Genomic DNA, 17,534 nt, shown 5'->3' with positions numbered 1-17,534 from the left:
TGGCGCGGCGCTGAGCCCGGTCCCGCCCCTCAGGCCGGCGCCCCCCGCGCGCCCCCGCCCGCGCTCGGGCCCCCCACGTGCCGCAAGGAAGGCGCCATCCCACCCCGACCCCGGAACCACAACAGCCTCGCGTCACTTCCGGGGCGGGGCCGGAGCCGGAGCCGGAAGAGCCGCCCGGCGCCATGACCGCGCGGGGGACGCCGAGCCGCTACCTGAGCAGCGTCCTGCGCAACGGGCTGGGCCGCTACGTGTGTCAGCTGCAGCGCCTGAGCCTGGCCTTCAGCCCCGGCGGGCAGACCTCGCGCGGGGCCAGGTGCTGTGACCCCTGACCCCTGCACTCTGACCTCTAACGGGGCGGGCAGGTGCTCTGACCCCTGCACTCTGACCTCTGACCGGGGCAGCCAGGTGCTGTGACCCCTGACCCCCGCACTCTGACCTCTGACCGGGGCAGCCAGGTGCTGTGACCCCTGACCCCCACACTCTGACCTCTACCCGCGGGGGCGGGAATAGGTGTGTACAGCCAACCCCTGACCACCAGGCGCTCTGACCACTCACGAAGGACCCGTTAAGATCTGGGCACTAAGCTCCTGCTCCCTGCACTCAGACCTTCCCTCCTGGCTCCCGTGTCTCACTCGGCGAGCTGCTAGGTGCCAGGCGGGGGGAGCACACCTGCACCCTGACTTCTTCTGTAAGGTGGGTCGCAGAGCTCACACGTAGGCGTTACAGTACTGACCCCTCACCTCTGATTTCTCCCTGCTTTTTGTTGTAGAGGCTACATAGAAGAGAAGGTGTTGGACTTTGCCAAGCAGAATCCTGGCGTTGTGGTGTACGTGACCCCACAGAAATGCCGAAGTCCCACAGTGGTCGCAGAATATTGTGAGTATGAAAAATGCTGCTTCCACCTTAACTGAAGGGGAGACTTGTTGAGAACTCCCCTGCTATTTAACAGTCATCCCAGAAAATGGAGTTTAAAGCATCACACTGGCAGGTACTTCCTCCCAGATCAAAGAGGCTTGAATTAAAGGGAAGAGCTGTATGAAGGTAAAAGATAAACCCACTTCTAAAGTGGATTAAGTTAAAATAGAACTAGGCATTCTTACTCCAGAATAAGTGTGTCCACACATGGAATTATTCAGGCCTAGCTATAGTGCTTTACATTTACATGCTATCTTAATCTGAATTAATTTTCGATCACAGACAAGCCCCAGCTTCTAGACTTATGACAACGGACTTCTCTGGCAGTAGAGCTGTGAGTCTTTTGTGGATGGAGAGAATCAAACTCCACCAAGTAAAACTATACCCACACCAGACTGATGGCTGGATTCAGGGAATAAGCTTTTGGAAGTACAGTGCAGTTCATATTGTGCTGTCAGAGTGCCCAAGAAAATGATGGCTTTTGTTAAATGAACACCCAATTTAGTCATAGTCTGAAAATTATGCATCTGTTATTAAAGCAACAAAGAGAACTAACAAGAAACTAGAAGGAAGTTTGTGTGATCTTGCTTTTGACAGCACATATGCCTCATGTACTCCAACTCCCCTGGTTTGGGTCTCTTGCAGCAGCAAAGAAGAGAAAAAACGTGATTGTAAGACCGCAGCAGTTGGTCAGAACCAGCTGTAGGACCTGCAACTATACTTAAGTCATTGTTTGTCAGCTTGAAATCCATGAGAGACAAGACGAGTGAGATAATTTTTTATTGGCCTAATTTCTGTAGGTGGAAGAGACAAAAACAGGCTTGCAGCCTGCACAGAGCTCAGCCCGGAGGAACAGCTCTGCGTAGCACAAAACTTTGTCTTTGTCTCTTCCACCAACAGAAGTTGGTCCAATAAAAGTTATTACCTCGCCCACCTTGTCTGTCTCATTTCCTGGCAGGTGTGTGGTTACAGCAACACTGCTAATTTGAAATCTAGGCAGTTTCAATGGGCTTTTAACATCTTGCCAGGGAAGTACTATCTTGGCATCGCAGTACACGTTCTGAAGGGTAGGTGGTGCCGTCTCCCTAGAATAGATTTCTCAGATGCACAAATAAGACAAAAAGCAGAGTAAAGAACTGTATCTGGAGAAGAAAATGCAAAGCACTCAGCATTTTGCTGTGGCTGGAAAGGCTGGAGAGGTATCGACATGGGAGCACGTGTGGAAAGGCATTGATCTGAGACATGTCCTCAGGGGAGCGCGTTACCCGGCTGTGTTCCATTCGCTGAGCGCTCGTTAAGATCGCTCCCATCCTGGAGAAAGCCAAAGCCTCTTCCCCCCGCAGCAAAGGGGTTAATGGCCACAAGTGCCATTGACTCTCCATAGCCGGTGGGAGGCTCTCGGGAAAGACTCATGGCCCTGGATCTCGTGCAGCGAGGCCCATGCGGGTTCTCCCCTTGGTCAGGCTGGAGGGGCTGTTGGGTTCACCGCAGGGACGTGGGTGGTGTTACGGGGAAGCAGGAGTCCTTTGCTGGCCTTTAAGCCAAAAGGCCAGTGGTGTTTCCTGTCTGGCTCTTTGAAAGGTGCCTGGGCAGTGCACAGGCCGCGGCTGCCCGTCAGCCCCTCCTGACTGACCCCTCTGAATGCAGCTGGCAGGGGTATTGAGGCCTGCACCCTGGGGGCAGTGAGCTGGCGGGGTCTCAGCTGGGGGCCAGCTGCCTGCATCGCCCCCAGCGCCATCGCAGTGCTCCCTAAGACGGCCGAACCCACGCCGGAGCCCTTTAGAACCGCTCTCCGCCGCTCAGCAGAGGCAGGCCCCTTGGAGCAGGGAGAGCCGGCCCTGCCGCTAGCTGGAGCTCTCCTGTTCGGCTCCCCCGGCCGGCCCAGCCCCTTTCAGCAGCATGGCTAGGGAGCTCAGCAGACAGCACTGGCTGAGCAGGGGGGCTGCGGAGGGTTTTTAGAAACCAGGCCATGAAGAACCACAGGCGGCTCTAGCGCAGGCTCGTGGAATGGGACCTGCCGCTGCAGATCGCATCACGCCGGGCTAAGAATAGCAGCTGCCCGTCTCCCCGGCTTGCACAGGAATCGCCCCGGGGTCTGGCAGGAAGGGGGCTTGCCTGGGCCAGGGCCGCGTTGATTCCTGGGAGGGCCGGGCACGCAAATGGTGGGAGGCAACAGGGAGGTGAAGACGGCCCCCTCGCTGTGCTGTGCCAGCACACAGACACACTGACAGTGCCGAGATAGGGGCCTTCCTGCGGAGCCCACAGGGGCACGGGCCCTGTTATTCCTGGCAGGGGGGGGAGTGGATGACTCAGGCAGCCGACAAGATGCAGATCCTTGTGCCCCCCGCTGGGGGCAGAGCGGGCAGACGCCCCCTCAGCCCAAAGCTAGCAGAAGTGTAGGAGTCTCTCCTGCATCCGCCTCCGAGGGGTAGCTGGGTGGGAATGACAGAGGGGTCTGGCTTGCAGCCGGGTGCCCAGACCTACAGCTAAGCAGGCGCGGACCAGGGTGATATTTCAGTGTCCAAATTCCAAATGGGGAGGGTGATCTACCGCCCCAAGCCCCCTGCAGTTTAAATGGTTTCTCCTTTGCATCCCATCCTCAGTGTTGTGCAGTGTTATTGTGTGCGGTCAAACAGCTGCCACATTCCACCCCAGAGGTGGCTGCATTTCTGCGGTTGGGGTGGGGCGGGGGAGTCCATGTAGCTCACATTGGGATCCCTTTAAATGAGGCGCTGCAGATGTGCTTTATTACGAGCCTTGCGTAGCCTGCGTGTCCGGCGATCAGAGCGGGTCTGGGCCAACTCCCTGGGCTCTTCTTTCCTTCCAGTGAACGGAGCAGTGAGGGAAGAGATCATCGCCGACAAGACAGTGGCTGAGATAACGCAGTTGGTCCAGAAGCTGGCCAGCCAGTCGGGGCTGGAGATCATTCGCATCCGCAAGCCCTTCCACACGGACAACCCCAGCATCCAGGGCCAGTGGCACCCGTTCACCAACAAGCCGAGCGCCCTCCCCTTGCAGAGCCTCCGCAGGCTGGAGCCGCAGCCTAATAAAGTGTGACCTGCTGGAAAGAGAGTGTGACCAGGCGTGTTTTGTGTGTGTGTTTGGGGGGGGGGGGTGACACATCTCTCGGGTTCAGACCCAGGGATCCATAGGTTAAATACTTCTGAGAAGTGTCCGCCCAGCCCATCGTTAATAGTAACGCTTGGAACTACAGGGGCCTTGCAACTGAACCTCTCCAAGCACTTACACCCCCACGGGATGCAAAGACCCTTTATCCCACCTTGCACATGGGGAAACAGAGGCACAGAGAAGGGAGGAGTCGTGCCCATGGTCACTCAGCAGCAAATAGAACCAGGAGTCCTAATTCCTGTTGTGCCTAGTAGTCAGCTGCCCTGTTCCATCCCAGAGACAGCTGCATTTCAGGGGGGCGAGATCTCTATCCCAAGAGCCTGTAAAGCACCCGGGGATCAGGGAGCTGTGGAGGCAGCTGTTCTTTCAGTCCCAGCCCCCACCCTCACCTTCGCAAAGTCCCCAACTTCTCTCCCATCCCAGCTTTCGGGCCTTGCAGCGTCACCTCCCGGGCCTGGGCCCAGGTGGGCTGTTCGGGGGGCTAAATGAAGCATTTTCAAGTTCCCGACAGATGTGGTTTCCCCCCCTCGCTTGCCCTGGGGGAATTCCACAGCCAGGCCGTTCCGCCTGATTCTTCACGCTGCTCCGGGGGGGCCGCTGCCGATTTCCTACGGCAGGAAGCCATGAGCAGCGTTTCTCGCTGTGACGGCGAGACAGGCCAGGCCTTCAGAGCGACGGCTTCCCCCCCCACCCCCAAAACACAGCCAGACGAGGCGCAGAAATCAGGTCCTGCTGCGACTCTGGAGAACCCCCCAGATCTTCAGGCCGTGGAATGGGGGGAGGGAGGGACTGCACGGCCCCAGAGGCGGACGCAGTCAGGTGGTAGATGGCCAGTTGCTCACCAGGGCTCCCTCAGCCCTCGCTGACTGGAAGGGGGATTGAGGAGGGGGCTCTGTCCCGGGGAAGCTGGGCTGGCTGCTGGGAGCCCCCTGCGATTGGCCGCAGGGGTGGGGGGTGTACGCACCTTGGAGGGATTTCGTGCCAGCGAGGGGCCTCCTGGGCTCAGCAGAGCAGGGACAGGAGCGTTGAGTCACTGGCAGAGGAGCTGCAGCAGCCGGTTCCTCCCCACGCTGGCCCAGCACCATGCGGGCTCCGTGGCCCATGGAGGCCTTGGCCAGTCGGGGGTTCTGCCACATGGAGGGGGCAGGGACCACCACCCACCCACCAGCCCTGAGCAGCGCCTGGGACATCGACCCCAAGGCCCCTCCTGGGCGGGGGCAGCACCCAGGCAGGCTGTACCACGCTCCCCTGAAAGTGGTGGGTGGGGTGCAGCCCACCCCCCAGGCACTGCTGAGGCACCTGGAACCTGGCTGCTGTCTCGGGGGGAGGATGGGCCCATCTCCAGCCAGGGCAGGGGCACCCCCGTGGGCTGTGTGGCCCAGCAGCCCTTCCCTCCCCCCCCAGGGGGTGCTGGGCCCCCTCCCCTGCTGCCCCTGGACAGTGCTAGGGAGGAGGGGGCTTGTGGGCTGCAGGGTGGGGTGGGGAGGCCTGGCTGGACCGCTCCTGCCCCCCCCTTCCCCAGCCTGTGTAGCCAGGTGCCTGGCCCCCTCCTGCGGGTGTGGGGGGGGCAGAAGGGGGCAGACCAGACAGGAGCCAGGGGCAGGCCACTGACCAGGTGCTAGGGGCCTGCTACCCCCCTATGCCCTGAGCATGATTCTCGCCCCCCCAGCCCAGGGCTGTGCCACCCAGCAGCCCAGCCACCTCCTGCCCCCCCAGCCAGCCCGGGGCCCAGGGGGTGGCCATGCCCTGCTGCACTGGGTCAGACAGTGATCATGCCCCATCACCAGCAGGAGGCACCCGCAGGGCCTGAGCATGGCACCGGGCAGTCCCATGCCGCCCCCCCCCCGGGTTGGGGGGCCTGGGCAGCACCAACCCAGCCCCCTCCTTGCAGGGCAGGTGTTGGGACTGAGCCTCCCGCCTGGCCGAGGTTGGCACATCCAGGCCTTCCCTGGCAGCGCCTGTCTCCTGCCACCCCGCCTTGCAGCACCGGCCCACCCAGGCCTGCTCCACCCTCCCTGGCTAAAGGGGCACCCGGCTCCTCCTCTCTCCAGGGGGGCCCACGCCCCCTTGCCCTGGCTGCATCCAGCATGGCACAACAGCCCTGGGCGCGGCCAGCCCGTGGGGCGAGGGGGTTGCAGCCCTGCCAGGTTTCCAGGCCCCGGGGATGGGGCAGGCGGGATGCCCCTGTCAGCTCTGTAGTACAGGCACAGCTTCAAGCACCCCTGCAAGGGGGTCACCCAAACAGCTGGGGCATGGCCCCAATTAACGCCCCCGGCTGAGCCTCCCGAGGGAGACTCTCCCAGCTAAACGCTGCTGGGGATGGGCTGTGGGTGCACACAGAGCTCCTGCCATGGGGGTGGGGAATGGGGGACCTGGCATGGAGGGGGGCACAGAATCCCTTGTGGAAGGGGGAGATGTGGGGAGCTGCAGAGAGCCCTGCTAGCGAGCGGGGGACACACAGAGATGGGGGGGGCAGTGAGCGCTGAAGCACCCCCCTCCCTGCTAACAAACATCTCCAGCGTCTTTCATCCTGCAGGCGCCCCAAGGGCCCCAGAGCACGAACACACCACCCACTGCTGAAATGCGACCACTTCTGGGGCAGGCCGGGGCTGCCACTTTTAGCAGCGCTACGCAGTTTAGGCCAGGAAGTCCTGCCCCGGGGGCGGGGGTGCAATGGCCCGAGTCAGCGCGTGGCCCGGACACCAGGGCTCAGCCACTAGCTAATCCTCACCTGCCCGCTTGGGGCAAACCAGCCTTACCAGTGCAGGGCCCCATGCTCTGAGCCGTCTCCTCCCAGCACACATGGGTCCCCTGCCCCCAATACCCGGCCACTCACAGGGCTTGAGCAGCCAGCCCCTTAACCCTTCTCTGGCTGGGCCTGTGCCTCTCCTGCCCCAAACCCTCACACCTGGAACCTCCCTCAGCATCAGAGCAGAACCATACACCTTGGGCTGGGTTCAGCCTGTGAGGTCAAAGAGGCCAGATGCCACAGTGACAGGCACAGTCTCAGAATCTGAATAGCAGGGAGGTGCCAGCCGGTGGCCAGATCCTCAGCTGTTGCTAATCAGCACAATTCCAGTGAGGACAACATAGCTGGGCCAGTCTCCACCAGCGGAGTTCACTGCCGCCGTTAACCCTTGAACCTACTGAGGGCACTTAGAAATTACAGTGCCAGGGGCTCACACCAGTAGCTAATAGCCACATACTGCCTCTTATACTGTAGCAGAGATGGTCCAATGGACCCTCGTGGGGTGACCCCGGGGCTGTCCCAGTACAATGGCCAGAGAGAGCTCTCGAGGCCAAATGGGTTCCCTGGTTTGAATCCGGAGGGTTTGTAGTGCCCTAATGAATGGTGCCCCTTTAAGCTTGCAGCTCTTCACCCCACCCCAGCAGTGCCACACACTAGCAGAGAATGGACCCCTGAGACCAGACTCACACCACACCAGCTCATTCAGACAGATCCAGGTTTATTGAGCAGCAAGGGGCACAGGCAACCAGGTGCACGGTGCTGTACGCTGCCGCTATGACTGTCCATGGTGGAACGTCACTGAGGACGAGGCAGGCCGCTGGGCAGCCGGGTTGGTACATAGGGTTTAGATCAAGCTGTCTTGGAGCTGAGGTGCTTCCGTTTTGCAGGGCTCCAGCCCTGCCCCTTCCCAGGGGATCAGCCACAGACTCAGCCCCGGCCACGCCGATTCCCATCCCAGGAAGCAGGCACCGAGGCTGGGCGATGATCTGTGCAGGAGCAGGGCTCAAGGACACAAGTCCCCACAGACCAGCCCTTGGTGCACACACACCGCCCTGGGTCTGCGCTGCGCTCCCTGAGCCATGCTGACCGGGGGCTCTCCCTGGCACGGCTGGGGAGTGGGCGAGTTCCCGCAACGCTGGGGTGCAGGGCAACCGACCCCACAGCAACGGCCCCGGACGGCTACAGCAGCGCCTGGGGCCACTGCTGTCGGATCATCAGCCGGCGCGCGCTGCATTTCTACCACGCTGTCCCCATGCCAGAGCCCCCCCCACCGCAGGGAGGGAGAACAAGCATTTCCCCCGCCTCCACCCCGCCCATCAGCTTGTAACGAGAGCAGTGGGGGCTATGCAGGCAGGTCTGCTGGGCAAACCCCCCTGCTCCCAGCCACAGCAGGGTTTTGAGGCAGCTTCATGGGTGGTTCCCCCCCACCCCGCCCCGAATACCAGGGCAGCCTGGTAACGGAGCGAAGGCCAAAGTCAATTACCAGGGAGAGCTGGCGCCGAACTCTCATGGCGTGAGAGCCTACGAAGCCTCCCGAGGAGGAGAGCAGGCCGGGGCTCTGCCAGGCTGCGGGAACGTTGCCCCGAGGGACTCAGCACCAGTCCCATGTCTCGGGCCCCTTCCAGCCGCACCGGCAGACCACGCTGGCTGGGCAGGGGGGATGGCGTGACAGGCCTTGTCTCTCTCTCAGTGGCGGTGATGGTTAGGAGACGACGCAGTAACTCGCACTGCCTAGAGGGCAGCCAGGTACCACTGGAGCCAGGTGTGTGTGTGCGTTGCCTTAGCCACGCCGTCTCTCTCGCTCGCTCTCGCCAGGATGCTCGGGGACATCTGCCTGTGGCCGTTCTGGAGCCGACTGTCCCTGCGTTTGAAGCGCCGGTCGTCGCCGGCCGTTCCCAAGCCGCGCTGGAGGCCCGGGCGCCGAGTGCTCTTGTTAATGAATCAGTCATTTTGCACCGGGCGGCGGCTCTGCGAGCGGGGACGGACGGACGGACGAGGCTGTGGAGCTCAGCTGGGAGCTGGCCTCTCTCGGGACAGCCGAGCGCAGTCCCAGGCGCCGTAAGAACAAGCTGAGCAGAGGGCCGGTCTCTGGCGTGCGTCGCACACCCGCCCGCTCCCGGGGTCAGTGGCTGGACTAAACCCAGGGTGTGCGCACGGCGGGGGCCAGAACTCCGGAGCTCGTGCTCCCAAAACAGCGCCTGCTGCTGGAGCTGAAGGGGAACCCCCCCCGGAGCTGCACTCCGGCGTGCTAGTGAGCGGGCACGGTCGCACGGCGTGTGTCTGCCAGTCTAGCCCACGGAGCTGAGTGCACACACGCACACGCACACACACAGCAGGGCCTGGCACAACGCCCTCCCCTGCCCAGCTCCGTTCTGGCCTTACACAGGCAGGGGGCGTTGGGGCCGCATGGGCAGGAAGGTGGCGCCGGGGCAGGAAAGACCCAGGAGACAGACAGCAGCAGCCAAGAGGAGCTGGAACCTGGGACCAGCGCCAGCGCCCAGCTACACCAGTGTAACCCGAGCCCTGCACTGGGACAGGGCACAGGATGGGGCCCTCCCCTGGATGTGAGGATGGAGGTGGGTGTTTGCTTGAGGCCCGCATCCCCCTGCCCCCTCAGCCACCCCGTCCCCTCTGGCTGAGCCTGGCTCCTGGGATCTTGGTCCCCAACGGCTGGTGGGGCCTGGCAAAGGGAGGGCCCTGCCATGGGGAAGGGGTGAAAACCGAGGGGCTGGGGTGGGTGCATCCGTGACAACACGTCCTCTTCAGCCACAGGGCAGGCCGGCTACAGGGCAGCAGGGCACAGGGCAGCCCCATGGCGAAGAGCCGGGCAGCCCCATGGCGAAGAGCCGGGCAGCCCCAGGCCAGAGCGGGCCAAGCTCGGGGCTCCGGGTTGGGCCAGCACAGGCTGGGCGCAGGGAGGGCTTTAAGCTGGACCCCGGGCCAGGCGGCTCCCCCATCATGAACCCAGCTTGTTCCAGTACCGCAGGGTACGTGCCCGGGGGGCAGACCAAGGCAGAAGCCGGGCCACAAGCAGAGAGCCGGGGTCTGCCCGTGTCGACAGCTGCCCCCGGCAGTGGTTGGTCTCGCAGGTTGGGCGCCAGCGCTGGGGAGTGACAGCCGGAGGGGGGGGGGGCAGGACCCACCGAGATCGCCCGGGGTCAGATGCAGCTCAGGGCATCTGGGCAGAAGCTGGGTACTGAGGAGATCCTGTGCAGCTGTGGCTGGGTGTGAACCCTGGCACCCCCCCCCACGCTGCAGGGACCCCCACACGCACCTCTCCACCCCCCCCCCCCGCTGCAGGGACCCCCACACGCACCTCTCCACCCCCCCCCCACGCTGCAGGGACCCCCCCACGTACCGCTCCGCCCCCACGCTGCAGGGACCCCCCCACGCACCGCTCCGCCCCCACGCTGCAGGGACCCCCACACGCACCTCTCCACCCCCCCCCCCACGCTGCAGGGACCCCCACACGCACCTCTCCACCCCCCCACGCTGCAGTGACCCCCACCCGCACCGCTCCACCCCCACGCTGCAGGGACCCCCCCCACGCACCGCTCCGCCCCTACGCTGCAGTGACCCCCACACGCACCGCTCCGCCCCCCCACGCTGCAGGGATCCCCACACGCACCGCACCACCCCCACGCTGCAGGGACCCCCACCTGCACCGCTCCGCCCCCACGCTGCAGGGACCCCCCCACGCACCGCTCCGCCCCCACGCTGCAGTGACCCCCACACGCACCGCTCCACCCCCCCCCGCTGCAGTGACCCCCACACGCACCGCTCCACCCCCACGCTGCAGGGACCCCCACACGCACCGCTCCACCCCCCCACGCTGCAGTGACCCCCACACGCACCGCTCCGCCCCCCCACGCTGCAGTGACCCCCACACGCACCGCTCCACCCCCACGCTGCAGGGACCCCCGTACGCACTCACTCCGCCGTGACTGTCTCCCCACCCCCTGCCCCGCGACCTGGCTGCAGCCTGGCATCGCTAGGGTCTCCAGCAGACGGAGGGGCCAGGCACAGCTCTCTCCCCACCAGGTCAGGCTGTGTTGAAAGCCGGCGTCCCCCCGGCGCTGCAGCTCAGGGCCCTGCATCAGAGCCAGCCCCTTCAGGGCCACTGCGACGACTCTTCGTTCTGCACAGACTAACGGGCTCCTGCCGAGAGACACAGACAAGGGCTTCTGTCAAGGCGTTTGCACAGAATGTGCAGCAGAGTCCCCAGCCCCAGCAACACCCCCCTGCACCTCCTGAGCGGAGACATTCCCTGCAGAACAGGGACGCCCCCTGGCACCCCCTAAGCGGAGCAGGACACCCCCTGCCATTCAGTTCCGCCCGGAAAATCCAGTTCCAGCTCCAGGGCCCGGTCTGGCTCCAGCCCCTCTCCTCAGGAGCCGGGTTTGGGCTGTGGCACTGCACCCGTCCCCCCACCCCAGGTCAGCTCCTGGCTCCTGGGCTGGCTGGGCACGTCCTGCCAGTGCCGCACGGTGCCTTTCCCTCTCCGTTATTTCTGCAGCCCCCTGTGACTCCGGACACGGCCTCCAAACCGGTCCCTCCCCCTGCCCGTGGGGTGGGCACCGCGGTGCGCCAGGAGGCTGGCAGTGGGAGCTGGGCTTGGGGAGCCGGCAGGGGTAGGTGGGAGAGAAGCCGATAGCCATGCCCACGGGGGTGTCAGGAAGCGGAGGGGAGACCCCTCTAGCATGCTGCCTTGCTGCGAGCAGTGGCCATGGCTGGTTGGCAGGGGGCACTCTGCCCTGGCGCCCCGGCTGAATGCCAGCAGGGGTGAGTACATCCCCCGTCCCGGGATCTCATAACTGGAATCTGCAATGGGGCTGCCCGGCCTGTCCCGAACGCCGAGCGGCGCGGCCCCGCTGCTAACGGAGGCCAGGACCCAGGGCCTTGCTGAGTGCTTTGGGGGTGGCTCCTGGAGAGGTGGGCACTGACGGCCCCCTGGCTTCGTCACAGGCTTCTGTGGGCAGGTCTCCGCTCTTGCCTCCAGAGGGCATCCTTCCGGGGCAGGGCGGAGGCAGGGTGCTATGGGGAGCAGCTGAGGAGGGGGCCGTGGGTCTGGCTCCTGTCCCCTGATCCGCTCGGTCTAGCCAAGCCGTTCTGGCCTGGGGAAGGGGGAGCCCAGCTGCCCCGGGTCAGTGATTCGTTAATGGGCTGGAGGAAAAGGGCCTTGTTCGGCACGGGCCCCTGGGGGAGGCTGGGGGTCTGCAAACCCGGCGTGCCCAGACCCATCTCCAGGAGGGGGCTGGAACCAGCCCTGCTGCCTGGCTCGAGGCAGGGGGGCACTGCCCTGGAATGGCTCAGTGCAGCCAGGTGGGACGCGGGCTCGACCCCATCGGCAGGAGCTGGGCGACAACCGAGCCTGGCACTGATGGGCCCCGCTGCTCCCGTCTCCCCCTCCACCCCTCGCCTTGTCCCCACTTCCCAACAGCTCCTGACCCACTCCTGTCTGGTGCCTGTACTGGTGCCCTTCGCCCTTGCCCGCCCTCTACCCATGCCACCCCAAGCTGCCCACCCCTGATTCCCTGCAGACGGGCTCCCCTTCCCACACCCTCAGCTCTCCAGGCAGGGACCAACCTGCTGAGACCCCCTGCGGTGCCCACACGGATCCTACCTGGGGCCGCGTGCCCAGCGCTGGAGCTGAGACGCCGTCCCGCGCTGAGCCACTGCCCGCTCCTCACCCCGCCGCCTCCCAGATCTCTCCCACGCCGGGTTCCCCGTCTGTCTCTCGGTCGGGTGGATCCCGGGGGCCGTGTCTGTGGCACAGGAAATGGGGGGCGCTGCAGAGGCAGCCCCCCCATTTGATTGCTGAGCAAATCACAGCTTGTGAAGAGAGGGGGTGAAATTCTCAAGCAAGTTGGGGGTGGAGGGGTTTGCGGTGACTACTTTGCATATGCTCATACCCAGCATGCCCCTGTGAACGCCCAGTAAGCAGGCAGTGGGTGCTGGAGGCTGGGCTCTGGGAATACACACAGGCATCAATGTGTTTGAGACACTTCAGTGCATGAAGGTTCTCCCACCCCAGCCCCCAAATTGGGCCCTATGCCCAATTAAAGTGGTTCTGCTGTGCTGGGGAAAGATCTTTGCATGCACGGACCTCAATGTGCTCATCTTGGATACTGCATTCAGACCTGGTCGCCCCATCTCAAAAAAGGTATCTGAGAATGGGGAAAGGTACAGAGAAGGGTAACAAAAATAATTAGGGGTATGGAACTGCTTCCGTATGAGGAGAGATTAAAAAGTCTGGGACTGTTCAGCTTGGAAAAGAGACCACTAAGGCGGGATATGAGAGAGGTCTGTAAAATCATGACTGGCGTGGAGAAAGTAAATCAGGAAGTGTCATTTACTCCTTCTCACAGCACAAGAACCAAGGCTCACCCAAAGACATTACTAGGCAGCAGGGTTAAAACAAACAAAAGGAAGTATTGTTTCACACAACGCGCAGTCAACCTGGGGAATTCATTGCCACGGGATGTTGTGAAGGCCAAGACTATAACAAGGTTCAAAAAACGAACTAGATCAGTTCCTGGAGGACAGGTCCATCAATGGCTATTAGCCAGGCTGGGCAGGGATGCAACCCCATGCTCTGGATATCCCTAAATCTCTGGCTGCCAGAAGCTGGGAATGGACAGCAGCAGATGGATAACTCGATAAATTGCCCAGTTCTGGTCACTCCCTCTGAAATACCTGGCGTTGGCCACCGTCAGAAGATGGGACACCGGGCTAGATAGATGACCCAGCTTGGCCGTGTTTATGAGCCCTGATCCTCGCCTGGGGTTTCCCAGGCCCTACCGAAATTCACATACTGACTAAAGCCCCGCAGAAGCCAGGATACCTCGGCAGTACACACACAGCCCGGTGTCAGGGGCAAAGCTGGGCCGGCTCAAAGAGCCAGGTGGCTACTCAGAGCGCGGGTGTGAGGGGCATTTCTCTAGCTAACACCCCAGGTCGATCGCATCCTTCAACCTGCCTTGCTGGCCTGTTCCTTTGCTGCCTGGCTCCCCGCGGAGCACGGGCGCCCGATGTCTGTGATGATCCCACTAGCTTGGCACCTCTGCAGACCAAACACAAAGATGCCCTTAAGCCAGCCAACAGCTTCCAGGCCTCAGAGACAGGGCCCAGATCCTCCAGGGCATCTCTCCTCCAGACCCCAGGCTGGGGGGCAGTCAGGGGCCAGATGGGCTGTTTTTTCCCTGGATACTTTTCTGTGTTTGCATGGTCCATTGACCCCAAAGAGCAGCAGTTCTCATGGGTCCAGGGCAGGTCTCTCTCGCCAAGCCAGGGGGAGGGTGGGCCCATCTGGGGTCTGATGGGCTTCAGGGGAGCAGGGCGGGAGCCTGCGAGGGCCGAGACGGGTGTTGAACCCAGCTAAGCAGCCGAGCGGGACCCCTAGGAGCCGAGCCGCCAGGCGCGTTAGAGGTATAGAGGAGCGAGCTGCACACGCCTCAGGAGCTGGGCAAGATCCTTGCAGGCCGGCGCCAACTCAACTCTCCCATCGCCCCATCTGCCGGCATCGCCAACGCTCTCGGAGGAGTGAACCTGGGCTAGTTCCCCTGCCTGGGGCTGGCTGGGACCACGCGCTCTGCCCAGGGCCCCGGGGACGTCAAACAGACTCAGGCCAGGCTGGAAGCAGCTGCTTGCCACCAGCTCAGGGCTGAGCCAGGCTAGGACGAGGCAGCACAGAGCTGGGGGGGGGGGGTGTTTCTGTGTCTCACCCCATCTGCAGCACGTGATGAATTGCAGGGCCCCGTGACACACGTGGAGGGAGGAAAGAGCCGTGCACCGTGGAGCGCATTGCTGCCCCTCGCCTGTCACCCCCAGGGCTGAGCCCAGCACCCCACGTCGGAGCAGCTCAAAGAGCCCCCAGATGGGGAACCCCCTCCCGCCATGGGGAATCCACCCCCCAAATCACCCCGAGGGCCAGGATGGGCGTCACGCTGCCCAAGGCCACGAAGCGCTTCTCTGCCAGTAGACGCCAGGGCTCTGCAGGTCGACCCCTCACCACGGGCCCACTGCCTGCTGGGATGGGGATCCCTGCCCCATGTTGGGGGGTGGGGGGGGACTTCCTCCCCCTGGGCATTGGAAGCCAGGAAACTACAGCCCCTGGCGGGACAGGTGGAGGGAGACAGAAAATAATCCCACTGTAATTTGTTCAGACTCTGAGAACTGTCCCTAAAGTACCGCCCACATGATGGGCGGGGGAGGAGGGCCCCCCCCTCATGGGAGTGGGGCTGGGTCACCCTGTGTGTGCAACGCAGCCACCCCATGCCTGCTGGTCAAACCACTGGACCGCCCTGCTAGACACCCTGTGAACTTGTGAGTGTACTATAATATTTCACTGGAAGGTAACAGGGCCAGAAAGAGGAGGGATAGCTCAGTGGTTTGAGTGTTGGCCTGCTAAACCCAGGGTGGTGAGTTCAATCCTTGAGGGGGCCACTTAGAGATCTGGGGCAAAAATTGGTCCTGCTAGTGAAGGCAGGGGGCTGGACTTGATGACCTTCCAAGGTCCCTTCCAGTTCTAGGAGATGGGTATATCTCCAATTATTATTATTAAACAAAACCACGCAGTAGGGCACAGCTGCCATCAGGCAGGCTGGCCTAGTGGTTCAAGCACTAAGCTGCACCCCAGAAGCTCAGGGTTCAACTCCCTGGGTGAGTCGCTCTGCACGGTGGGGATGGCTGGTGCTCTCTGTCTCGTCTGCTTAGCAGGTAGGGACCGCCTGACGGTCTCTGCCCAGCCTCAGCACGACGGGGCCCCGATCTCAGCTGGGGCTGCTGGACGCTGCTCTGCCAGACCCAACCCCACCACCGGCAGCGATGAAGTGCCCGAGCGCTGGGCGAGCCCCTGGCGAGCAACGGCCACAGCGTTCGGCCCCGACCTGGCGCTGGGACGCTACGGGAGAGCGTTCACCAGAAAGCAGCTCGCAGGCAGGGCTTTAACACCTGCCGCCATTGTCACCTACCTCTTCTCAGCGCGCAGGGGCCAGCTCCCACCTCTCCACGGCCCGGCTGCCGCTCCCAGGGCTGGGGAGAGACCTCGCCGGAGCGGTCCGATGCCGTGGTCCGAGGCCAGCGTCCGGGCAGGCGTCTCCTCCCGCCCCACCCCGCCCCAGCCGTATGTCTGGCTCCTGATTCCGGATTGTCATCTTTTATACATAAATAGACGTCCCATTTCAATCAATGTCTCTTTACAACAGGCTCTGAGCCCAAGCGGTCCCGGCAAGAGGGATCCCGGCGCTCCGAGGCCCAGCCCGGCGGTTCGGTTCCAGAGGTAGTTTTCCCGTGGGTTTGTGTAACACTGGTTGGTGGGGGGGGGACGGGGGCAGGGGATCGAATCCGACCGGCGTCCGGGGGCCCCTACACGGAGCTCTCGTCCAGCTTGTCCACCAGCTGCGTGTGTTTCCGCTTCTCCAGGATCTTGCTCAGCTCCTCGGCGAAGGAGGTGTTGTAGAGGGGCGAGGGGCTGGGCTCCTCCTGCTGCTGCAGCAGCATGTAGCTGTTGCCGTTCATCTTGCGCAGCATGCTGGGCAGGGCGGCGATGCCGTTGGTGAACTCGGCCGGGAGTGGCGGGGGCGGCGGGGGGGGCGCCAGGGGCGTCTCCCTGGCCGGGGACGCCGCCGTGGGGGCCTCGCCCGGGATGATCTGCAGGCAGCCGTCCTCCCGGCTCAGCTCGTCCTCCTCCCGGCCTCCGCCCAGGCAGTTGGCCGAGACCGTCTGCAGCTCCACGGAGGGGGCGCGGGGGTCGCCCAGCACGTACCGGCCCTTGCGGCGCTGAAGGCAGGAGACGTGGAGCAGCGCAGCGCTCAGCACCAGGCACAGCCCGCCCAGCATGGCGATCACCGCGATGTAGACGAACTTCATGTCGGGGGAGGCCTGGCGGTCGGGGCTGGGGGGTGGCGGGGCCGTGGGCGCCGCCCGCTCCTTGGGCGGCTCCAGCAGCACCGTCAGGGCATAGGCGGCCAGCGGGGAGCGCAGGCCGTTTTCCTCCCCGTAGCAGCCATAGTCCCCGCTGTGCTCCGGCAGGGTGTCTGTCACCAGCAGCCCGTCCACCCCCACTCGGAAGTGGCCCCGCCCGGCCGCCAGCCCCACCGTGCCGTTCACCAGCCACGCGGCCCGTGCCAGGTTGGAGCGCTGCTCGCACGGCAGCAGCACGTCGTCGCCCCGCAGCACCGTCCGGTTCTTCTGCACAGGGGGCGCTGGGGGAGAGACGGGAGAGGGGGAGGTCAGCCAGCGCCCCATGACCTGCGCCCCGTGCTGAGCCCAGAGCACACTCCCAGAATGCCTTGGGACTGTCCCCCTCCCGGGACTGCCATGGTAAGGCAATGTCTGAGCCATTAGAGTTCCCAGAATGCCTTGGGACTGTCCCCCTCCCGGGACTGCCATGGTAAGGCAATGTCTGAGCCATTAGAGTTCCCAGAATGCCTTGGGACTGTCCCCCTCCCGGGACTGCCATGGTAAGGCAATGTCTGAGCCATTAGAGTTCCCAGAATGCCTTGGGACTGTCCCCACTCCCGGGACTGCCATGGTAAGGCAATGTCTGAGCCATTAGAGTTCCCAGAATGCCTTGGGACTGTCCCCACTCCCGGGCCTGCCACGGTAAGGCAATGTCTGAGCCATTAGAGTTCCCAGAATGCCTTGGGACTGTCCCCCCCCCCCTCCCGGGACTGCCATGGTAAGGCAATGTCTGAGCCATTAGAGTTCCCAGAATGCCTTGGGACTGTCCCCCCCCCCA

General features: G+C 63.4%; 2 protein-coding genes across 10 annotated transcripts in view; one reads left to right on the top strand and one right to left on the bottom strand.

Moving 5' to 3' along the window:
- The first annotated feature begins 137 nt into the window (after positions 1-137).
- Positions 138-3,987, top strand: MRPL43 (mitochondrial ribosomal protein L43). The gene is made up of 3 exons (XM_045024847.1): positions 138-313; positions 770-876; positions 3,743-3,987. Exons 1-3 carry the CDS (start codon positions 183-185, stop codon positions 3,970-3,972), a joined length of 468 nt encoding a protein of 155 aa, XP_044880782.1. The 5' UTR covers positions 138-182; the 3' UTR covers positions 3,973-3,987.
- Positions 3,988-10,707: 6,720 nt separating this feature from the next.
- Positions 10,708-17,534, bottom strand: part of SEMA4G (semaphorin 4G) — a 101,128-nt gene continuing 94,301 nt past the window's right edge. For 6 of the 9 annotated variants that reach the window (XM_045023651.1, XM_045023647.1, XM_045023646.1 and 3 more), the window contains exon 15: positions 13,132-16,998. In XM_045023651.1, the coding sequence (XP_044879586.1) occupies positions 16,160-16,998 (839 nt within the window). In that variant the 3' untranslated portion in view covers positions 13,132-16,159. Of the gene's footprint in view, positions 10,952-12,416; positions 12,583-13,131; positions 16,999-17,534 lie in introns of those variants that run through there. The other 3 variants (XR_006581007.1, XR_006581005.1, XR_006581006.1) reach the window with 3 other exon arrangements.

This window comes from Mauremys mutica, chromosome 7 (assembly GCF_020497125.1).
Source record: "Mauremys mutica isolate MM-2020 ecotype Southern chromosome 7, ASM2049712v1, whole genome shotgun sequence".
Lineage (NCBI taxonomy): Eukaryota > Metazoa > Chordata > Testudines > Geoemydidae > Mauremys > Mauremys mutica.
This window is presented reverse-complemented; position numbering and strand designations above follow the sequence as displayed.